Source organism: Phoxinus phoxinus (genome assembly GCF_949152265.1).
Source record: "Phoxinus phoxinus genome assembly, chromosome: 15".
Classification (NCBI taxonomy): domain Eukaryota; kingdom Metazoa; phylum Chordata; class Actinopteri; order Cypriniformes; family Leuciscidae; genus Phoxinus; species Phoxinus phoxinus.
Window position 1 is genome coordinate 19,373,551 of NC_136890.1, and position 25,984 is coordinate 19,399,534.

The window sequence follows — 25,984 nt, forward strand, 5'->3', positions numbered from 1 at the left end:
GACCGCGTCATTGATTATAACGGGAGTTTTGGGGAGAGTCCAGAACTCAGTCATTGATAAAATGGCGCTGTATGATTGACAGCTCCAGTGATTATAAAGGGAGCGTTCTTTGATTGCTTTCTGTATATTATTTAATCACAATTTAAATAACAGATTATTTTTATGCTACTAAAAGAAACAATATGAAGATAATTTAGTCACTGGCTTGATTTACTGACGTATAAACAGCAATAAACGATTTTGAGACAAATAATGTGAATCTTACATTAAAAGACTATTTGCAAAAGCCTGCGCCAAATGCGCCTAATTTACCAAAGATCTACAGTGAAATGTACCGAGAAAACAAATAATGCTCTACTGAGACATTCACATAGTTGAAAATAAATAACCACTTTGCTAGCATTGGGATCCTTTGGAAGGTGATGTTATTTTTTTTATTTTTTTGTCCAGTGACTCCTGTATCTCTCTTCTCATCAAATTATAAGTGCCAGTGGGCGGGGCCTAAGACATAATGATGTAGAAGTAGGCGTTGATTTGATGTTTCAAAGGTGGTCTTTCGCCGCACTATTACGTCATAATGTGGCAATTCCAAACGAGTCGGTTTCTGAGCTTGAATTCAATAAAAGCGTTTTTTGGACTAACAAGAAAGTTTTAAGGTCTGACACTTACAGGATATTTTTAGACTACAATGACCTCTTACGTCAAGATCAAGGACATTTTGATTTCCCCTTTAAATTAATTGACAATTTAACTTTTTCAAAATATATATTTTCATATAAATATGGCGCAGCTAATAGTGAGTAGCTGTCAAACCTCACAAAGACAAAAAAAGCCTTTCATGACTATCAAAGTTTGTATGGACTTCAAAAAATTGACAATTTGATATCAATGGTGTTTGGTCACACAAAAGCATTATGAGTTTAGAATTAAAAAAATAAAAATTATGGATACGTAACAGAATAAACATAATTTTACTGTGGAAATTTCAAAGTATTTTATAATTTTATCAGCCATTTCCTTTAGTGCGTTTAATGTAACATTTTATGTTGTTTAGTTAATGTTTATGCCATTGAATTTGTGTAATGTGTAGGCAACGTTATCTAGCCAATGATCATGGAATATGTGCTTCACATGAGCATTATACATCACTCTGCCATATTACACATCATTTCTCATGCTCTTTGGACAGATGAGCAGGCTGGCTCCTGTCCATCTACCCGCCTCTCTTTGTCCTGACAGGAGCCCCTCCACACGAACCTGCCCCTTCCTGTTGCGCATCAGGCCAACAGTGGCGGAGAGGACTTTGAGAAGTTAGTGGCCGTGAGAACCACGTAGGAACGGTGTCCGGTGCTACCGAAAGAGGCCAGTCTGGCCCCCCTGGTGCACTGTGACTCAACAGAGGGCACTCTTCCTCTCACTTTAAGCTAATTAGCTCAGCTGGAGAGAGAAGCAGGGTGCTCCAGAAAAAAAAAGAGAGAGAAAGAACGAGGGTAAAAAAAGGAAACAGATGACCTCCTCCAGTTGAACAGCCTTCGAAATAGCTGACCCACTTGTAGACACACTTTCGGATATTTGCGTGTCCTCAATGCAGTAACCCATATAGCGGTGTAGTCTACATAGGACAGGGTGGAAATGCAGAACTCATCTCTGGTTGAGCGGGAGGAAAGAATGATGGTGTGCGTTGCGTTCAGAAAGCCTGAGGGTCTCGTGCTCGTGCATGTGCAGTTCCTCTCTGTGCTCATCCATTGCCGGCACATCTGAGGTAGACAGGAAGATTCTCCCACATCCTCCCACGCGACCATTTCCACGCTGATTTTGGCACCGCAGCAAAAAGACGCAGGCCTACCGCGAAAATGCCGCTTATCTGATGCAACAGCTCAATAATGAGCACTCTTTCTAACATTTCAGCTTTTTTACAGCACTTTTCATCAACGCCGAATGGATGGAGCTGTGACGCATTAGCGCCGCAATAGCTGTGGAATGGATTGTCAAGCAATTTGAAAAAGCCGTCTGAATTCACATCACATATGCATATTAACGGTAATACAAAGCACAATGTCTGGAGAGATGTTAAATGCCAGGGGGAAAATGGACCATGTCTCCACAGGAGACCAACTGAAAGCTATTTCAGTGTAAAGGGACTAAAGGCATACTGATGCGGGCACTGCGAGGGCACAGAATACATGACAGAAATCTGTAAAGAAAATCTCGGTCATGCTTCTGAACTATCATTGAGCGATAACATGCTCATCACAAATGCTGAAAAAACACAAACAGATTTGTAACTAGAAGGGCATCTCTTAAAAATGTGCCAACAGCTTTTCATAATCGATCAAACGTCGTTTGCTCTTGGTTTGATTAAATGTTGCAAGTGAAAGGGAGAAGACTCTTTAAAGGCTGGGTTTTGTCTCCAATGCTTTAATATCTCTGGTGCATTAATCTCTGTTAATGAGTCATTTAAAGTTTGCAGCACTTGAACACAGTTTGCTGACTCACTGCAATATAGCATCATCGTTTGTTTTGTGTGTCTGAGCCATTAAAAGGTGCCTGTGGGAACAAGCAAACACCTAGATTTCATCTAAAATTAATAATAAAAACAAATAAAAACGAGGATGGCAATTACTCGATGGGTGGGGCGAAAGGAGGGCAGTCAACCTATCAAAAAGGGCAGCGGACAGCATGATTAAGCAAATTGTTAGCTAAAGTGTTGTTGAAATCTGAAACCACATTCTCACTATAAGGGTTCAAAACTTTCAGTGCCCTTTACCATTAAAAGTCAGTGAAATAAAAAGACAGATGTGGGGACCTGTATTCAATTAGAAAAACCAGACACAGCTCAATGACCTCAGAACATTAGCAGTGTCGTCAGGAGCTTTCATACGGTGCTTTAATGGGTACTCACCTCTGAGAGTAAGAAATCTGTCTGAGTGCTTTTGTCAGCTTTTTGGCAAAGAGATTTCTGAGCAGCACGGGTAGATTCCTGTTAAAAAGATGTATTTATCAGAAAAGAGTGCCATAACATTAAAGTTACAACATAAAACAGTTATCTGGAATACTTCCTGATTGGTCTCAGTCAAGTTATACAGTATATTGAATTCTTAACTGTATGGAGGACTAGGAGTGCCACTTAAAAATAAAATGAAGTCAAATTCAAAATCAAATCAAAAAGTCAAATTCAAAATCAAATATTCAATTTATTCATAAAAAAAAGTAAAATGACAAAGTACATTTAAAATGTCATTTTTTAATTCAAAATGATAGTTAAACAATAGAATACTTATTTATTTGTTTATTTATAAATACTTATTTATTTGATTTATAAACATGAATTAATAAAAGGTCTATTTGTAACCAAAAATATTATGAATTATTATCAAAAAAATATAGAATAAATAATTCATTAATTCAAAAAAGTGATTTATATATAAAGTGAATATAAAAAAAAAAAAATATACACTGATAACTGATTTTAAAACGTAACAACAACTACATAAAGTACTGTACATTTGGATGAAATATATATAAAAAAGTTATTTTATGCCCTCTATACATTTCTTCAGTAGCCATGTGGAAATATTGTACAGTCAGTCGGTCATTATTATGCAATATTTTTAATAAGCCCTGGCTTATTGCATGATAATGACCCTCTGATTGTACATTCAGTCTTGACTGGGAATATCAAACACCCACCCTCTCGAACGTGGCAGAATGGCAGACTAATAAAATAAGAAATATGGTGCAGCAAAATTTAGGGCAGCCATACTTCATTAATGACATTCAATAAAGACAGTAAAAATTGACAAAGACGAGCTAAGCCAGCAGGCTGCCAGTTTCACCAGTGAGTATTATTTTACGAGCTTTTTGCCATGATTTATTAAGCCATTGTGGCCGCAGGTTCTTTTCCCACTAAAAATAGAGTGGAGGTCTCTGGGACGCAGAATCCGTAAAGTGATGACGTCAATGGCCAAGAATTTTGCTTATTCCGATTTCGTCATCTGGATGCCACATTATGCATGCGTTTACATCTGTTCAGTACACATGCTTTACTGGAGATAAAACAACCACTGCAGTTCTCAGGTCGAAACTCACATCACACAAAGTTTGAGTCACTGGGCTCTTATGGAGCAGAGAAACTTCAGTGAGCACAGTGATATTTACCAACAGACTGTTTTCTCGGAGAAAAAGACTGTGACCTTCAGAGACGTGCTTTACACTATTGGGAGCACATTTTCTCAATTCAGTTCTCGAAGAGAAGACAGATAAGGACAACATCAATTCAAACCTCTGCAGACTGAGTGAAAGTCAAACTTGCAATCTTTTCATTGAACATCTAGACAGCGATCAGCAAGTATGGAGAACGTTTAAACTAGTAATGCAGTGCTGCAGCTGAAAGAATAAAGGTGTATTAACTTCACACAATCTCACACTGAGATTAGCAGCTCCAAAGCGTCCTGAAGTCATTAGTTTTCAGAGAGCTGGCGATTTCCTGAACTCGACTTAATGCGATGCGGTGACTACAAATGGCAGTGTGGACAGGGTTTAGGGAGGCCTTTGGGACCAGTGTTATTTTAGTACTGCTAACATGATCCGTTTTTATTCACATTTTTAATTAGAAAAGACTGCTAGAAATGACACACAAAATAAATCAGTCATGGATTGTTTGAAACATCATGTGCTTTGTTTGTCCTTTTGCTTTTACAGCCTCTTTACTGCCCTCTATTGTTTTTATTCGTCCTACCCCCTCCTCTGTGCATATCACGCCATCCCATCCCTCTTTTCAGGACCACTAGTCTATAAATCTGAGATGGACCTGTCATATTTCTCCTTCACTCGTCTCCGCTCTAGCTGCTGGGACCGTGAACGTTATGCGTCTCACAGTGCATGTAAAGCATGCGACGAGCTGTTTACTGCACGTTAAGTGAGTCTATCAAATATCGTCCCAGTTCAAAAGGAAACTGCCGAGCGGCATCTCCATAACTTCCTAACACGAGCCTTGGGAGAGGGTAAGGACATGAAACCAACAGCATGTTAACGCAAACGCTCAAATAAACGAACGAAATTAGGGTGTTCCAAAGAAAATGGAGCAATAGAACCTGTTTTTGCAATTGTGACACTTGGTTATGAAACTTGCAGTTATGAAAGGTTACATTGAACTCGTCAGGTTCTCTCACCAATTCAGTCTGGAGTCGTACAATGAGCTCGTCTCGCTCCTTCAGCTGCTGTTGCAGGAACTGGTTCTCTTCTCTCACAGGATCCTGCACACAAAGCACACACAAACACGGTTTAAAAAAAGAAAAGAAAAAAAAAGTCAGTCTGTGTTATTCAAGCCATCGCCCCCAGTTTGAATCTGCAGCCTCGTGTGTGGGTGTAAAACTGCCGCGGTTGAGAGGTGGAGGTGTGTTTTCTATGCCGTGGTTTCACTCTCCTCCATAAACTTCACCTGAACTAGCAGGCACTTTCCCACGACCTTGTGCTGTCAGCATCCATTATGTGAGGCTGGGGGAGGGGAGGGAGGGACTGAAGCTTCAAGGGCAGCAGAGGAGGACCGAGAGGCCCAGGAGCCGAGGATGGCCTCCACGAACGACCGAAAAGAACCGCCACCCCCAAAAATGACAGCACTCCTCTAAAAGAAGCACTCGGTGGAGATTAGACTGCGCTGGCATGAGGAAGCCGGACATGATATGCATGAGTCGGAGCCCTTCATGAGAGATCAAGGAAGGGGATTATGAGCTTCAATGTCACGTACTTGGAGACATCGTTGTTCAAAGCTCTTTGGCTTTGGTTTGAATGCACTCCTTTTGTTGACATTACATAAACATCTCAAGGGAGCTGTTGTCAATCTTTGATGCTCCTCTGTAAAGGAGGCTAATTTCTGCCTGGAGATGATGATGACATACACAGCGACTAACTAGAATCGCTCGCTTTGTACCTACAAGACTTTTTTTTTTGCTTGTCTTATGAACTGCTACGACCCCATCAGTCAGGCTCAAGTATATCTTCATCGCTACTAAACAAGAATGTGTTCCTTTGAACTCAAAATTATACTGGATTTCATTTAGCTTTGTAGTAATGGCCATTAATTGTCATTAATATGATTACAATATTATTAAAATGGCCATTATTACCATGAGTCACTTACTACTACCTAGGCTACCATTCAAAGGTCTGGAATCACTACGAAACTAGTTTTATTTGAATTTTATGCTTTTATTCGGTATGCTTTTATTCCTCAAGGATTCATTAGGACATTTCTTAAGATCAATTCTAATAAGTTTGTAGTAATGTTCATAAGTGCAATTTTTGAAAAAATGTCTCGGCATTCACAAATATTTGTCTTTTCTTGCCAAAGATTAATAAATTCCATGAACAACATCTGAAAGCCAATCTTTTCCTGCTGCCTGCAGATTATCGTGATAACATAATAAGAGCACACATTATTTTCATCACGACTGACTTGGAGTTCAGCACTCAGTCTGTTTTTATAATGTGCTGCTGTGTATATATATTTCTTCAAAGAAAGTCGTGTCTTTAGAACAATCTTAAGAAAAAGATAAGAGCATTCTTAAGAATAAAGTTACAGATATTTTGTTCTTCAAAAAAAAAAAAAAAAGTTAAAAAAAGAAAAAGAAAATAGCAGTTAAGGCAAAATATATTCTTAAGAATGTTTTATGAATCAAAGAATCTTCATTGTGTTGCAATGGCAGACCTTCTGCCTTCTAACACTCAGTTTGATAAGACTTTGAGGTGAAGTTTCAAACTTTTGTTTGTTTCTTCCCACAGAACGTAACATTCATTTCTAACTGTTTACTATTGAATCTTTTCTTTCTTTTGCCCATTCTACTTTTTCTTCTTATTTGCCAGTTTCAGATGTATCTTTTTCTTTGAAACTGTGGCTAAAGGCCAGCAGCATCTAAGAGTCTTGCCTTCACTGTTCCAATTGAAGCTGGTGTTTAGTGAGCACTGTTCAATGAAGCATCCAGCTGAGCACCAGTGAGGGGCTTGTTTCCCAAACTAGAGGCTCTGATGTACTTGTCCTCTTGTTGTTGTGGAGCAGGGCTGTTCACTTCTATCTCTGTCCTGGTTAGATACGGTCTGCTTTCTTCTGCCGAGACCATTGTGCATGAAACAGCATTCATCTCTCAAATTAATGGGATATTCTTAGTTTTTGTGTAGACATTTTGAAACCAACATTTGACTTACACTTTCGAGTTGGTGTACACTTGCAAGAAAGAGTTAGGCAACTAAAGTCATTGTATTGCAATTTCTACACTCCATTGAGCAGTGTCTTAAATACCAAAATGCACTTTTGACTGATTTCTGATCAATGAAATGCTACATTGGCAAAACAGAAGCATCAGTTTCTGAATAAAAATGTCTATATGATTCCAAACTTCTGAATGACAGTCTACGAATATACACTTCCGTTTAAAAGTTTGAGGTTGGTAAAACAAAAAACAATATATATATATATTATTATTATTATTATTTTTTTTTAAGAAGTCTCTTAAGCTGAACCAAGACTAGTTATTTGATAAAAAAATGCAGTAAAACCAGTAATACTGTGAAATATGATTACAATTTAAAATAATTGTTTTCTATTTGAACATATTTTAAAATGTAATTTATTTCTGTGATGCCAAAGCTGAATTTTCAGCATCAATACTTCAGTGTCATGATCCTTCAGAAATCATTATGATATGCTGATTTGGTTCTCCAAAAACATTTCTCATTATTACCAATGTTAAAAATAACTGTGCTGCTTAATATTTTTGAAGAAACCACAATAAAAAATTTCAGGATTCTATAATGAATGGAAAGTTTAAAAAAAAAGAACAGTATTTATTTAAAAGTAACTACTATCAGTTTTGATCGATTTAATGCATCCTTGCGGATTACAAAAGTATTCATTTCTTACTGACAATAATAAAGTAGGCTATTTAAAAACTAATTATTTATTTAAAAAAATTAATGCATAAAAGGTCATGCACTGAGCAGCGTATGCAGCAAACGGGCAGAATGTAACATCCCCTAAATCCCTGCCTGTGGGGAATATTTAATTATATCTTAATTATAGAGGTTTAACAAGAGGCACTTTATCTGTGCAGTGCCATGGAGGACCTCTAGAGAGGCGTTTGGTCACAGTTGCATACACATACACAAACACACACTCACAGATACACAAAACACACAGTACCGAGAGCTGGGTCTCTACCCCGTGCAGTAAAATGCATTTGAGTGGCTCCTCCATATGTCTGTCCTAGATTAAATACTTGAGGCAAGAAGGGGACGAAGGACCTAATAAATGAGAACGTCCTACCATCACAGAGCCCTGATCATAAAAGGCAACACTTAACATCACTGCAATCGATACAATCAAAAGTTTTGCCATCCTTCCCAAGACAGAGAAGTTTCAATAACATCTCATTTAAACTTCAGTAAGAGCAATTACTGCATGTTCAATTCATTACTTTGAATTCATTCAAATTAAATGCTTTAGTATATATATATTTATAAAATAAATATTAGGTAAATATTGCAGTTGTTACAATTCTCCCATCCTTGCTGGGATGCTGAAGCCATACATGTTTTATACTGGTTCTAAATAAATGAAAAGCTTCCTTAATTTAATTGAAAAAGTGAGGAAAACTTGGCTTGATTATTTTCAACAATGTATGGTTTTAAAAACAGCATTTTACCTTATTCTGAATTACTCACTAAAGAAGTCAATTCAAGATAACACGCTACAGTTCAACCCCCGTGTGGGGTTTTTTTTTGGAAAGAAATTAATACTTCAGTAATTATGCATTAAATTGCACAAAGTTGAAAGTAAATAGTTTTAAAATGTTACAAAAGATCCCCAATTCAAATAAATGCTCTTTTTTTTCAACTTTCTATTCATTGAATTATCCTGACATTTATTTTTAGCATGCTTTCTTACTAAATATTAAGTGGCACAAATGTTTTCAACATAATGCAAATCATTAATGCAAATCAGAGAATTAGAATATTCTGAAGGATCATGTGACACCGAAGACTGGAGAAAAAGCTGCTGAAAATTCAATTTGCCATCATAGGAATATAATAAAATATATAATAAATATATATTAAAATAGAAAATATTTATATTAAAAGGTAATATTTCTCAATATTACTATTTGTACTGTATCATTGTCATTAAAAGGCTGAAGAGTAAAAGAAAAAAAGAAAAAGAAAACACCCAAGATAAAAAAATGTTTTGCTATATTGCCTGGTCCTACCTGGCAGTTTCATTACCAAGAATGGTACAAGTTTAGAGAAGCACAGAGTATTTCACTCATGTACTTTGAAGGAAGGCATAAAAAGGAGTAAATGTGATAGATGTCCTCAATTATTTCTGTCTAAGGAGGTTTGTGATGTTATAAACTTCAAACAGGACACCCTCAGAGTGGCGGGCACACCTACACTCACTTACCAAGGGGTTATTAATGCGCAGCTGACAGGGACACCAGGACGAATGAGTTTGGTACCCCAGTCCGAGCTCATTTTACCAAGATGCGGAGCAAGAGGCTCCATTATTCCCTTAACCGACGCCATGCTCTCGCCGCAGGAGAACTCTTTCCGCAGGCTCTAATTATTAAGAAGGTGGGGATAACAAATGTTTGGTGAGAGAAGTTTTCTGTTCAAAGTAGGACGAAAAGTGACACGGTTCCGTCTCAGGTGGGTGCTAGGGCTTTATTTTTAAAATCGGGATATTTTTTTTCCTTTTTTTTCCCTTTTTTTTTTTACGGAATGAATCAGGACAAGTCCCACCCCTCTGCTGTCAGTTGAACACAATGTCAGAATGCATGGCGTCCTATTCTAAGCATCTCCCTCTCCCGCTGCGTGGCGCTAGGCTACGGATGAGCCGGAATGTCACGTGATTCGCTGCCGCAACCGCCGCTTCTGTTAGCACTCCATGTAGGTCAGTAAGGAGGACAGAGAAAGACACAGACCTCATTTCCACTTCGCAGTATTTTTGAGCCATTCGAAAAAAAAAAAGTCCTGATGAAAAACAAAATCCTCTTCTACCAAGCAAAAGCTCTTCAAACAAAATCAAACACCTCTCCCACTATCAGCTCAAGCCCATCTCCACAAGATCAGCACATGTGATCAAATAATCTCATCACGATAGTGGGAAAATGTCATTGATGGTGGAGAAAAATGTAACTCAAATTGTATCAAAGAGAGAGGCCAGAATGAAAAGAGTAGAGTGTTTAGAAGAAGCACAATGGAGTAGGGAAATTAACAGCATAAAACGGAGAGACCTCTGTCTCTATGCAGTCGTTTAGCACAGTCATTATGTTTTATCTACGGGCTTTGAAATCTTCAGGGAAGAAAAAAAAAATGAAAGTGAGCCTTTTAAATCAAAATGTGAACCACCAATGATACCTCTGCAGCAAAGAACGTGTTCATCCACATTATTAATATAAAAGAAACACATTCCAACAACACTGAATGCAGACAGTTACCTTAAAGGGGAGTGATTTCTCACTGCAGGGGCTTATGGGTAGAGAGTGAAGACTGCTGGCAGGACTGGTCTCAGTGCTCTGAAAGGCAAAGATCATGCATCTTAATATTTATTGAGCACATGAAAAGAAAACTATTAAAACAGACTGTAAATAATATTCTGCTCATCTGACTCTAAATGAGTTGCTTCTGAGGTTAATACACTTGCCAGTATTATAATGTCTGTTTTTAAATTTCTGACCAAGACTACAAGTATACAGTAAGTTATCCAAAGCCTTCAAAATATACAAATAAAGTGTATACTGTATGAAGAAATGACTATTAATCAAGATCAATAAATGCTTTAAAAATGTTTTTCATTGTTAGCTCTTGATACCCAATAAACAAATTGAACCACACTGTTATTACTCTAAAACTTACTAAAGAAACTCACTGGGAAATTAGCCAGTGTCGCACATATGATGTAATTATATCATCCAAACATGGGAACTAGCCTCAAGCCCTTCTCCCCTTAACCACACTACTGCCATATTAATATGTGAGAAAGAGAGCTGTGACACTGTCAGTGACATGGAACACGTTAGTCTGTGTAGAGTGTCCTGCAGACAATATATTGAGAGAAAATAAGGATATCAGGTTAGTAGGGATGCACCTAAATGAAAATTTTGGGTCGAAACCAAAACCGAAAATCCTGGATGCACTTGGCCGAAAATGGGTTTTAATAATTATTTATTTATTATTTTAAATGAGCTTTTTGTATTAATATTAGACTTTTTAAATAAATTAAATCATTTTAAAATGATAGTGAGTTTACAAAATACAAACCAATAAAATTAAAATAAAATAACCACACTTTATTGAAAGAAACACTAGTTGGACAGAAAATGTATTAATATTAACATAGTATAAATTATTATTAAATATCAATATATTATTCTTTATTCGGTACTACACAACAGAACCAGATTTAACAGATACATTTTTTTGGACCAATTATCCAAATAATGTATGGTCCAACAAAGCTATAATCGGAGCATTTGAGCAAGGAGCGGAGGATCAGTGAACAAGAGGGTGGCGTCATTTTACCAGAATGGTTTTGTTTTGTCTCTTTTGGACAAAACAAAATTTCGGCGGCCGAATTTGTGTATCCCTATGCACTGAAAAAAACATAAAATGTACTTAACTTTTCTTTGTTTTTTCTCTCAAGTTTTTGCACGCATATTTTAAGTTAATTTTACATATGGAATTAAGGTAACTCTACTTAGCCAAGTTAAGTAAAATTAACAAAGAGAATTAGTCATTTTAACTTGGCCAGTAAAAGGTTGAGTAATATCTTTAGTTAAACTTTCCTTTGCAATACATTTCACTCAAACAATATAAAATTTAATTAAACCACACTTTTAAAGTGTATGCTTTACTTAGAAACATCTAAGTAAATAATACAACAGATATTGTGTGAGAAACCATATCTACATAACATATCAGCAGTAACACATTGACTGAACGCAGAGCACTCAATACTTGGTCAACAATACACAATGACGACGGTAACATTTGATGGATCGCTTGTGTATGAATGTGTCATTTTGAGTAGAAAATGAATTCCAAATGTCACAAAATGTCAAGTTACAAATCCTAACAACAAAAGCAATGATAAAACAGTGTAAATACTAGAAAACAAATCAACCAACTGAGGGAAAACAACAACAACAACAACCCAATTGATTATTCAAGGCCCAGCGCATGATGGGAACACCAGTATTAGAAAAGTTGAGTAATTTTACTTGATATTTGATATTTACGCTTTAATTTCTAGACACTTGAATTGAGTACTAATATAGAATTTACTTTTTGGGTAACGCTTTAGATTACAGCCCGGAAAGTACTGCGTAATTACAATGAAATTACAGTGTAACTTTCGGTAATTACAGTGTACCTATAAAGTACTTATGTGTAAGTATAGGGGAACAATATGTAAAGTCTTGGGAATAAAGGGGTAACAACCAGGAAAATACTGCGTAATTAAAACTAAATTACAGTGTAACTTTCGGTAATTACAGTGTACCTATAAAGTACGTACGTGTAATTATATAGGGGAACAATGTAAAGTTTTGGAATAAAGGGGTAACAACCAGGAAAAAAAAAAATTTATTTAGGCAAATTATTTATACTGTAAGTATTTTAGAACTACGGGGTACTTATACTATAATACAATCTTACTTTTGGGAGCAATTTAGCGAGTAGGCTACATACACCTTTTTGTAATAATAGTGTATACAAATACATAAAGGCTTTTTTCAAATTACGGGGTAGCCTATATATCAGTGCATTTATAAAGTAGGCTAATTTGTTTTTATTGCAAAGGTGCACTGAATAAGTTGTTTCAAGGCAAGTAAAACTACAACTTTTTTTTTTTTTTTAAATGCTGGGGAAATATACTCTTGTTTCTTGTAGTTACAGGGTAAGTATGACATTGCGGGCCGTAAATTAAAGTGGTGCTTCTTACCCTCTTGTTTCATGTAGTTACAGGGTAAGTACAATAAAAACACATGTAAACACACAATCTGATATCACTTGGAAAACTTTATTTGAAAAACAACTTATTTCAAAAAAGGACTTTATTCCTTTTTTAAAATCAACTTTTCATTTCAAATACTAAAGTCCTGACAGAAAGTATACATTTTTGCATGGCTTCCTACTTCCTCCTCCTCCTCTTGTTCCTCTTCTTCTTTTTCTATCATTCCACTGATTAGCCTAATCTTAAGAATGAGTCTTTTGCTATTCTGTATTATGTATTAAAAGAAAATACAGTACACCCAGAAATGTTCTCGTAATTTACTCATCTTTTCGCTACCGACCAACTGTCACCAGCGTCCAGCGAGTGCATGAGAGTCGGCTTGGCTTCGTGTTAGGTGAAGCTTCACGCGTTCATTACGTTCTCGCGGGAGTTAGATGTGAAACTCGCGCGAGAACTGCCATCTCTGTTCTTCTGTATTGTTTGTTTTTCATTATTATTATGTGTTATTGTTTGTATTTTGTTGTGAGCATTAATAAAAAATAAAAAAATAAAAAAATCGACATTCGGTTTCTCGGCGCGCTTACGTCACGCGTGTCAAGCGTGAACTCAACCCTCTCATGCACGCGCAAGTGACAGTTGGTCGGAACGGAAGCGATAGTCTTTAAAATGTTTAAATAGTATTTTTCTTACAAACACTTATCGTCTCACTTCAGAAGACATTGATTCATCCATTGGGGTCGTATGGATTACTTTAGTTATTGCTGTATGTGCTGTTTGATGTCAACTTTTAGGAACACATGGGCTTGCATTATGCATTCACAGAGATTATATATTTTTCTAAAAAAAAAATTGTGTTAATCTGAAGAAGGAAATTCATATACATCTCGGATGACATGAGAGTAAAAGATGAGTAAATGGTGAGGACATTTCTGTACTGTATTTTCTTTTAACACATAATACAGAATAGCAAGAGACATGGGATTCCTTCTTAAGATTTATCAGTGGAAAGAAAGAAGAAGAGGAACAAGAGGAGGAGGAAACCAAGCAAGAGAAAGTGTTGTAAATCCGTTTTAAAATAAGTTGTTTTTCAAATAAAGTTTTCCAAGTGATATCAGATTGTGTGTTTACATGTGTTTTTATTGTACTTACCCTGTAACTACATGAAACAAGAGGGTAAGAAGCACCACTTTAATTTACGGCCCGCAATGTCATACTTACACTGTAACTACAAGAAACAAGAGGGTAAGAAGCACCACTTTAATTTACGGCCCGCAATGTCATACTTACACTGTAACTACAAGAAACAAGAGGGTAAGAAGCACCACTTTAATTTACGGCCCGCAATGTCATACTTACCCTGTAACTACATGAAACAAGAGTATATTTCCCCAGCATTTAAAAAAAAAAAAAAGTTGCAATAGTTTTACTTGCCTTGAAACAACTTAATCAGTGCACCTTTGCAATAAAAACAAATTAGCCTACTTTATAAATGCACTGATATATAGGCTACCCCGTAATTTGAAAAAAGCCTTGTATTTGTATACACTATTATTACAAAAAGGTGCAGTGTATGTAGCCTACTCGCTAAATTGCTCCCAAAAGTAAGATTGTATTATAGTATAAGTACCCCGTAGTTCTAAAATACTTAATAATTTGCCTAAATAATTTTTTTTTTTCCCCCTGGTTGTTACCCCTTTATTCCAAAACTTTAAATTGTTTCCCTATATACTTACACGTACGTACTTTATAGGTACACTGTAATTACCGAAAGTTACACTGTAATTTAGTTTTAATTACGCAGTATTTTCCTGGTTGTTACCCCTTTATTCCAAAACTTTACATTATGTCCCCCTATACTTACACGTACATACTTTATAGGTACACTGTAATTACCGAAAGTTACACTGTAATTTAGTTTTAATTACGCAGTATTTTCCTGGTTGCTACCCCTTTATTCCCAAGACTTTACATATTGTTCCCCTATACTTACACATAAGTACTTTATAGGTACACTGTAATTACCGAAAGTTACACTGTAATTTCATTGTAATTACGCAGTACTTTCCGGGCTGTAATCTAAAGCGTTACCACTTTTTTTTGTGTGTGTGCCTGAACTAACTTTTTCATGTAGAAATTACATTGTTTTTTTTCTGTAGTATTTACTTTACCACAAAATAATATGTATCAGTGTGGGTTAGTTTAAAGAAACTTACACTGTACTGCACTGCTAAAGGGGATGAAAAAAAAATTCCTTCACATTTTGGCCAAATCAAAACAAAAAAACACACAAAAGTGTCAGTTCTCCGTAATGTGCATCTCCGTAGCAATAGTTGTGGGTGGAAGTGGAGAGGGACCATGACATGCAGCTACTCGACTGACAAAAAAAAAAAAAGGGAACGAGGAGACTAATATAAAGTAGTTTGACCGGGTCTATACATTTCAAACAAGGTACAATAGCACAACCATTACAATGTCATTTTGGTAAATGTTTCACAGCAAACATGAATGAATTTTAAGCAGAATTTCAGACTCATAATTACTAAAGGATTCAAGACTGATCCGGCATGTGCTGCTTTTGATTAATGCGTTTTCTACGCCTGCATTTTAAGTGCAAGGAGAGGACAAGAAAACTGTAATGAAAACTGCAAACGTATTGAGGTAATCGAGAAGGTATAAAAGCAAAAGCAAGACAAACGTTTCACTAAAGCTGATTCTTCCCAGTGCATTCAAACAATAACTACTAAATGACAGAACAACACAAGTAGAGCCAAAATGATTTTCTGAAAAATGCAAAACCGTAATTTAAGAATTTAACCTGTTCAGTATTAAAATCTCTGCTCTGAATATAAAGTACCGGTAATTATCTAAATGTTTATGTATGCACATGGCTACATCTGAACTGTTTTTGCTGGCGGGAAATGCAATAGTTATGTAAATGAACCAGGCAGGACGCCCCCAAAAAAATAAAAATAATAATAACACAACAAATAAAGCCAGTTTAATCCACGAAGGATGTATTGCCAGGTTCTGAATGCCAATAGGCAATACAGTACATAAATGTTCAAAGGTATAAGAGCAATTTGATTCAAGCCTAGGTAACATTCAAAAATGTCTGAGGTTAGATGGTCTTAACTCAAGTTCTGAAACCAGTATAGAGCTTTTCTATTATAGGAACTAAGTGTCATCAGACAATCTATGGTATTTTGACATTTACTATTTTACATTTGACTGAATAAAAAAAACTCGGAACATTTTGAACTCACTACTTACTGCACTGCCCTGAATGAGTCAGAAACGAGGTATCAAATGACCACACAAAGAAAGAAAGAACATGCTATGTTTAATCTGTGGTCAAGAAAAAAAAATGCACTAGTCGTTGTGATTCTTATTACGTTGTAGTTTACAATAGCTGAAGGAAGATAGCTAATTTGCATGTTAATGAGAAGAGTCAGTAAAGAGGCCAAAGAACATCCTCTTCAATATTCATGTTCCTCTGTTGTGCACTGTTCTCTGGACCTTCACAAAGTAATTGTTATTTTGAGGAAATGTAAAACAGAGTTCATGCAGCTACGAGTTGGATGAAGGTGGAATGGAAATGTGGGTGTTCTGGTCAATAAATTAAGTTGGGTGAGCAATACTATAAGTAACAGTAAGGGATGACACCAATCGTTTTTTTTTATTATTGTTGTTACCTAAAATCATTCAATAAATGTGCATATTACTACCTCAACAGAAATAAAACACGTCATCACTGTTCTGAAAGAGTAGGGGCACCGTTTTAAAGTTCTGTACTATTTTGTCTAACTTTTGGCACTCTAGGGGTTAAAAAAACAAAACTGCATGCATTTTGTGGAAGAATATTGTTTTGGCTGTGCTTTGTCTCTGCGTAAATCTGCAAATAAATATGACCCTTTACAATACATCAGTGGTTCTCAATGGCGTTCCTGGGATTCATTATATAGACTACACCTGCATACTAAACGGAAGTATGGTAAGGTTTATTGTATTTATTTACAGAAGTATATTGTCATACCTCAAACTTCTCTAATAAACACTACTGGAGTCTGTGTGTGATGACGTTGCAGGCAGTGGCATAGCGCAAATTATTAAAATAAAATCAAAATTAAGTTATCTAAATCTAAAAAGGGGGAATTTCCATGTACAATTAAATTCACAATAAACCAATACTGATCAAAAATATAAATATCAATAAAATATAGGCCTGTAACCAATACATTTCTATCAAAACCTTCAAATTTACAAAAAATATAAAAAATGCATCCACAACATACATAGCAACAAACAAAAAATTCTGCAAACAAATAATACTACCTGTACAGAAGTACTTACTGTAATGTGTCACTGGCTGAACAAATCAACACTGGCACATTTTTCTACCCCTCACAGCCTTGTTTTCATTCGTGTCACACCAAGTATGGCGTCTACTCTACTCGAAGGTCTACTTACTGACTGAATGTGGCTCTTTTGAGTGTGATATTCTGCTGGTGTTGGCCCTGAATGATGAGGCATGAAACTGGCAGGGCACGGAGAGCTATTCTACCTGTTCTAATGTACCCGTGATGAAGGCCATAGCAGCTTCATGAATCAACTGTCAGTGTGGAACATTACCTCCTGCAGGGTCCTGCGTAACCGCAGCAGAAGAGTCTTTACCGCTGTGCAGTCCTGCTGCATCAGCCTGAACGGCAACGCTTCCAGCCCGGCCAAAGTTTCATCATCACGAGACAGACAGAGAGACATCGGTCGCTGCTCCCTGGAAGGATCATAAGAAAACAATTTCTGTGAGCAAGAAACAGTCTGAGTTTTGGGGTAATGATACAAGAAAATCCACAGAAAAAATGGATTTCCAACATATATTGGGAAATGAATGTGCAGAGAAATGCAATACATCAGCATTTAATGCAATACAAATATCAATTCCAAACGTAATTCAAACTAGAATCAAATGTAAATAACTTCGTTTTAGTCTATTGATTGCATCCAGATTTCTGGGTAAATGAACAGATCGATCATTTATGTAGACAATGGGATCAAATTAAACTTGATTAGGAGTGCTTTTTGACAAGACAGAAAGGCAAAGGTTCAGAGTGGAGAAAAGACCCTCGAGAGATAATGGAGCGGATAGTCATACCCTCTTCATCAGGCCTTTCATTCAGTCCAAGTGGATACTAATCTATATATAAACTCAGACAATTAGACCGTTAAGAGGTTTCAAAACATTATTTTTTCCAACCTACTAAGATCTTGACTGAACTATATACTGGAATTTCCGAATTCGATATGATAACTTGAAAAATATTGATATTTGATACAAATTTCGATACCAACTGTCATGTATACCACCATACAGATTATTTGTCATCTAGTTTTTTTATAATTTGCGTAATTTTGTTGTAATAGCTTACACACAGCACAGGGAGGCTTTATTTAAATCGTTGAACTAGCTTCCTCTTTTTTTAAAGACAAGTAACAAATTAGTAATAAAATAAGAACAAAAACAAACAATAGCACAAATAAATCAAATAGAATAAAGAAACAAATGAAATAAACATGGCTTTAAGTTTTTCAGGAGGGTTTTTACAGTATATTCGGGTAAAAGAATACTACATAAATGAAAGTAATCAAATGTAACATAACCCTAGATAATTTTCATTATAAAAATTAAATACAAATTACTGCTTACAAATAAAATTAATAAAGTTATTCAGTCAAGAGCGGCAAGTGATTTTCTCTTTGTCTTTTGTTCTTTGATTAACATGACAGACAGCAGCAGGAATATTAGGCTGCGGTCACTTTAAAGGCTTATGCACAGATCCAATATACTGTCACACAACATGCGTTTTCTCTAAACTATTTACGTTCCAGAACTGACTCTATTTATCTGAATGCTTAGACAGGACAGACATTTTGACATAATTTTGAACCGTTTAAGCATTTACCGTTTAAGCATGATAAGTCATGAAAAAAGAAGTCAATTTGTTCCTCGCGAGCTGTTTGAGAGGCGGCTTTAAAAGAGTGGCACTTGATGTATATAGATCTGTGGTGCACGCACTTTAGGTGTGAGCGCGGAACCTGTGATAATGACTAAAATGATGCGCAATACAAGCACTATTCAACGGGAGTACGTCTTTTCCAAGGATGACGTACACAAAATCAAAGACTTCCCACCCATGGGTAATGCAATATCTTTTTTTCAAGACAAAATCTATTTCATTCTCTCTTAATTTTTAAAAGAAAAAAAGCCCACAGTTTATCAATACCGTATACATCAAAGATATCTTCAAAGGAAGCACATAGTATTTGGACCAATAGAAATCTCTTATTGAGAGTTCTACACAAAACACTCTTGGAGACCTCTTGTTAATTACGACACTTTGATTCAGCTCCAGACTTGTCTTTATACATTTCTGGGCTTAGGATCGAACTTATTTCAAGTGCGTCATAAATAATCAAGTATTTATGCTTTTTAAAAGTACAACAATAACAGAAGATCAAAAGGAACCTCTGAGTTTTCGATTAGAATTAAGCATCGATTCCCTGGAACCCCTCCAACAGGAGAGTCGCAGAGTCCGTAAACACAGTGAGTCTTCCAGACAAACAACTGACACTTTTGTTGTCGTTTTTCATTACCACGCTGTTTATTTCAGGGCCTTTGTGGTGAGTGTCCTTGGAGCTGAACGAAGAAAGTGAAATTTCACTTTTCTACTCCATGACAGGTTACAAGCTTTCCATCTCACACTTGTCAATTAATATCACCTTCTAAAACATCCTCCCAGAAAAATGGGAATGTTTTCTTTTTCCTCAATCCATAGCATCGACTGGTAAAAACATACTATCCATGCTGAAGTACAGATTCAATTGTTTCTACTTAAGTCATTTATGAAATCTTTCGTAAATTCACTTGTGTTGTTAAATGCCTCAGAAAGCAGACAGAATCCTGACTTATTCATGATCCTCACGCTGAGAAATGGCATAGGAGAGGACGTGCTCATTCAACATACTCATTAAAATATTAGAGCCTGTATAACTTCGTGTCTGCCCAGAAAGCCAGCAGCAAAAGCACGCTTCATTCTTTGTTTTTTGCGTGTGAGAACAGACTACGCCACCTAACAGATTCCTCTAATATTGTCTTTAACTGTGACACGAGTCAACGGACGAATTTGTCAAAGCACGGTATGGAAAATCGATCACTGCACAAACGAATTACAAAAGCAGAAGTGTGAAAAAACACAGTGTTTATTTCTTTAAAAAAGGAAATCAGAGTGAGCACTGCAGGAGTGATTGTATATTGTGCCTTAACAACTCTAGATTCCCTTTAGCTTGGACGCCCGAGGCATTCAACACCATTCTGAAATGTTTTCCGGAAAAAGAGACTCAATTTTGCCACTTTCAAGCAATTTCCAGTCACATTAAAAACACAGACCTGGTGTTAAATGCTGCCTCTTATAAGCAGAACTGTCAGTGTTATTGTTCTGTCTGAAAAGGGATGTTATTTACTTGACAGAAGCTATGTATCAGATAATTATATAGATTCAATCATTAATAAAAAAAAATTGATGTCAGGGCCTCTAAGATTCGGTTTAACAGCCATTGTGTTTGGCTACAATAACTAGAGTAATCTAAAGATGTGAGGTGAAGGTCACACTGAGACAACGCTTAGCCGATGAACATGCTAACAGAAATTGAGCCTTGTGATTGATTTGAAGCAGTTTTATGTAGGCAGTTTGTCATTCAAATAGATATGCTCAGACTCGAATTGATTTCAATAGTTTGGCGTTAACATGTAGCCAAGTTAAAAACGCAAGTCAAGTAAACATACAATTACATGGCATACACATGTGAGGTAAAACTGTCCAGTTTTAACTACATCGAACTGTTTGTTACGCTTGTTTGATTACAAGAGCAATGTTGTTTAAAAGTTTAGGGTCAGTAAGATTTATTTTTTAAAGAAAGAAATTGATACTTCTTATTCAGCAAGGATGCATTAAATTGATCAAGAGTAAATATATTTATGATGTTAAAAATGATTTCCATTTCAAATATAAGCCGTTCCTTTGAACTTTCTATTCATAAAAGAATCCTGAACAAATGTATCATCTTTTTCACAATATTTACATTTACATTTAGTCATTTGGCAGACGCTTTTATCCAAAGCGACTTACAACTGAGGACTACAGCAAGCGAGTCATCGTGAAGAGGCAAAAATAACGCAAGAAGTGCTCAAAATACAAAGTTCAGGCATTGCTCAGAGTAGCATAAGCCAAACAAGGGAGGATAAAAAGGTTTTTATTTTTATTTTTTATTTTTTTATGTCAAGTGCTCACGGAAGAGATGAGTTTTCAGTTGTCTTTTGAATGTAGTCAGGGATTCTGCATTCCGGACGAGGGTAGGGAGATCATTCCACCAGCAAGGAACCGTGAATGAGAATGTTCTGGAGAGTGATTTTGTGGTTCTCTGTGATGGTACCACGAGCCGTCGCTCATTGACCGATCGCAGGCTTCTGGTAGGGATGTAGACTCGTAGGAGCGAGTGAAAGTACGAGGGAGCTGAGCCTGTGGTCGTTCTGTAAGCAAGTGTCAATGCCTTGATAGTTGTTAGTTACCTTGATAGTTATCTTAAAATGTAAAAATATTTCACAATATTACTGTTTAAATGCATTTTTGTGAATCAAATAAATGCCTTGGTCAGCATAAGAGACTTTTTTCAACAAAAATTTTTTTTACTGACCAACAATACACTTTTAAACTGTAGCGCATATTTATTATCAAAAATTCCTTTGGAGAAGTAGGTCTTCTCGGCACCCAACTTCATAATACTTCCAGGTGTGCTATTTCTAGTCATACAAGTTCAGCCCAATTTAGACATGCCTGTATGTTTATGTTAGTTCAAATTATATTACAATACATATTTAAAATAAAATAAAATTCTTTTGACCTTTAGACAATAATTGCAATCCCACAGCCCCCCTATTGAGTATTGCCACATGATCCTCTGTGAAAATATAATTAGCTCATAAGCCATCTACCATATTTAGTGTTATATTTTCTTCCAATCATCTATTTACAAGTGGACGACCTTTGTTAATTTATAATAAACAAGCCTACAATGTCTTAAAATTGCTGCATATGTAGGTAGCTCACCAAGTTTTGGAACAAAGCCTAAAGATAATTTATGAGATAACACAGGCCATTTACATTTAGAAGAGGCAATACCGTTATTAATCAAGTCTTGGGAAACACTTTGTCCCAAGATGTACCTAAAAGCTGCTGACCTCAGGGTGTTTTCATTATGCTTTCATTATGCTCAACATTTACACTCAGAGTAACACCTACATATTCCACTTTGATCATTAAGTCACCTGCATCATCTCACTACATAATATCCATTATCACCTCATTTCTGGCCATGATCTGATTATGCCACTGAAACACTGTCACCTAGTTTGTTCTTTTATGCATATGACCTCTGCTTAGCAGGATGACATCCTCCCTGCATGAGCTCTCATTTAGAGGCTGTATGTTATTTAAAGTTGTTGAGAGGCAGAGCACTGGAGTTCTGTACTGGCATCTGTCAGATGTAAAAGACTCCCTCAGGTGAGTCAATGTTCTGTATTACATCTATTAGCACCGTTTTCTCATTAGTCCATTAGCATCCTCATTAGCATTAGGCAAGACTGGCCCTTTGTTCTTTTAATCACATATTAACTTCGCACTAGAGGAGCAGAATCCCGCCCATGTTCAGAGTTGCATACACGTGTTGGAAATTTAACAAGTGATATGAATGCTTGGCTCTAGGAGCAGTGTTCAGATCAGAGAAACGCTCACTGCCCTTGCTAAACAGTTAGTTATCAGGCGGATCCAAAAACTGTTGCCTTTTTTTCTGCTGTGGAAACAAGGAAGATGCAGAGAGTGACAGCTATATAAATTGAGCCTACAAGATGCATTCATGTTTGATTGAGAGCATGAATGAGAGAGAAACAGAGAGTGAAAAGTGGTATTAAATGAATTTGCATGATCCTCCCTGCCAGCCAAAGACAAATTTTCACACTAGGGGATCACACACATACCGATTTTGGCGGTATGACCATAATCGTATATCACAGTGCGAGTAATTTTACATCATGGTAACAGTATAGTTACAATATCGTTTTGATCAACTTAAAGCATCCTTATAAAGCTGAATAAAAGTATTACTTTCTTAAAGTACTCACTGACCCCAATGTGCAAACAACTTTTTAAAGATTATTCATAACATATAAACAAATAAAGCAAACAAGCAAGCATTATATCCTGCCCTCTAAATATTATTTTGGTATCGGTCATTAAGGACAACCTACATTGGTTGACTACTAGCATTGCATATTTCGAGACCATTCTTCCTATGCTCATTTCTTTATGCCACCGGCCACTTTGTTTATCTAAGCAAAATTATTTGACAAACACAACAGACTGCAACAAATTGCCCAAGTCCTATGAATGCAAGGATTTCTGCAAGCAATGGTAAAAGTCAACCGTTTTCACACTGCCATCAACCATCTCCCTCAAACTCATTTTTGCACTTTGACTCATTTCTATTACAACGACTAGCTTCAGGCCAGGATCAGCAACCTCAGCGATGACATCATCTCTGTTTGTTTGTTGATTCTGAACTTTTCAACCCCAAACATCTCAAACGCTTGAATGTGTTGATTCCGCTCATTATGTGACGTCCCTTGTGGCTTAATTGTGGTTTATTTATTTCTAGCAGAGAATTAAACGATGATGTCAGAGAGGACGCGGTAGTGGTTGTGGGCGGTTTTTCAACATTAAAGCAATTTTTCTGGTTGATCAAATATGTATGCGTTTGAAGGGGTTCATTTAAAAATTTACAAATTCCATGGACATTTAACGTTAAATCTTTGTTTCTCCTCTTAAAAATATTAATAGCTCAAAGCTTTCTACTTAAGGTAATGACTTTTAATTTTCTATTAGAGTAACTTGGTGTAGAGGACAATTACAGACAACACGTCAAAGACCTCAAAATAATTTATTCACCATTTATGTCTAAGAACCACACAAGTGGTTTGTGGATGCACATCAGTCGAGGAGGCGGTTGGCCTCACAAAGACTGTGTCCAATCAGTGATGTCACAAGCTTCCTTGCTACATGTGACAATGGATTCTGCCGCTGTGACTCAGCCAGATCCCCTGGAGACTTTCCCCGAGCCAGATCTCACACACACATGCTGACTGCGGAGAAATCGAAATGACGCCACAACCGCGAGCGTGATCAAAGGTTAGGAATAAATCACACCCCCAACTCCACGCTTCAGAAATAAAAATCCCCACATCTGACTGGTTCACAGTAATTAGTAAAGCTAAAACCAAAAGTCTCCCGCACCTTTTGTCACACCTGAGTTTTCTTGAACGTCCCCCTCTCGCTCTCTTTATTCGAATCACCTTGACAGACTTGGGTAAGGAGACTGGGGAAAGTAGCACAAGGCCAGACATGCTGCCTTCTGTTGTAGAAGACCACAGCTTGCGGAGAGCTGAGGATTCTGCCCCCTGCTGAAGCAAACCTGCTCCTGAAGGACACAAGGAAGAGAGAGGGAGCGAGAGCCCAGCTGGTCCTGAGTTTTGAGTCTCTGTGATCGTGCGCTCTCTCTGTGGGCTAAAGGTGCACTTAGTATTATTATTTTTGTACGTTTTTTTTTTTAGTAATGATAAAGTAGTAGTTTTTGCAGGCTCTTCATCTCAGTGTACTTTTATATATTTATGCTTTACATTTTTAAAATAGTTTTTCAAGAGTTTAAACAATTATTACTATTAATATATTAACATGTACATATGTACAAATGAAATAAATAATAATTATTATTCAATACATTAATTATTCAATACAATATCAATTACAATTTAAAAAATATGAATTATAATTTATTTAAAATTAACCATTTATATAAATGCATTTATGATGACAAATCATGATATAAATTATATTATTCGCAGTAGTACAGGTAGCAGAAGTATCTTTATTTAGAGCTGTTCAGTTTAGTCCTAAATCTGGTAAAGAAATTGCATGTTCTCTAAGAAATATGGTTTAATGCATGAGTAAAATAAAATGAGATTTAAATGACTTGAAGAGATGTTCACATTTAGATCCACAACATGAACTACAACATTGTCACACCTCAAATGGAATTTTCTTTGTGTGTGTGCTTAAAAAAGATGCAAACAACGGCAATGATTGTTTAATTCACTGAGCACTCAATCAAAAAATGCTATTCTAACCTATTATTACTAACTTATTCTGTTATATTCTGTTGGGGACGAATTAGCATTCTATTTGGCCTACAAATCGACATCATGGCAGCAAACATACCTGTTCATGGCGGCCATGGCAGAGATTTTCTAGGTCTGACTGAGTCTTCTAGTCATATTTAAAAAAAAAATAATAATAAAAAAATATATATATTTCTTTAAGTGTGAAACTTTAGAGGAGGAAACCTGGGCGCACCTTTAAAAAAAAGACGACCAAAATATGATTTAGAGAAAGTGTACAAGAAAACTAAATTGGTCTCATGACCAATTAGATTTCTTTCTTCCTCAGACGACCTTGCTGAGTTTGACTAAATCAGATCAAACTGCAATAAAGACTTGGTCATTTTGTTCCACACAAAATGGAAGACATTTTTTTTTAGTTTGATTTGGGTTTCCTTTAATTTGAAACTGTGACTCTCTCTGTGTGAAAGCTATATAAGAGAAAACTCATCATAAACCTTTACACCGTCTATGGCAGAACTGTTAAGATGAACGGAGTTCTTTCTATAGCTTTATTTTTTCTGCCTCTCTTCACAGAGCAAAACACTTCCTTCTGCCTCTCTTCAGAGCTGTAAAATGGGCTAGCGCTGCGTCGCTGAGCGAGAAAAACATAACATGAGCTGCCGTGCATCAGTCTAGTTGACGGTTGATGCGTTTTCCACACC

General features: G+C 36.4%; 1 protein-coding gene across 2 annotated transcripts in view; it reads right to left on the reverse strand.

The window, feature by feature from the left end:
* Positions 1-25,984, reverse strand: part of ccser1 (coiled-coil serine-rich protein 1) — a 74,423-nt gene that overhangs the window by 28,422 nt on the left and 20,017 nt on the right. For both annotated transcript variants that reach the window (XM_079637097.1, XM_079637098.1), the window contains exons 6-9: positions 17,633-17,774; positions 10,488-10,565; positions 5,172-5,255; positions 2,903-2,980 (exon numbers count right to left, since the gene is read on the reverse strand). In XM_079637097.1, coding sequence (XP_079493223.1) covers positions 2,903-2,980; positions 5,172-5,255; positions 10,488-10,565; positions 17,633-17,774 — 382 coding nt within the window. The remainder of the gene's footprint in view (positions 1-2,902; positions 2,981-5,171; positions 5,256-10,487; positions 10,566-17,632; positions 17,775-25,984) is intronic.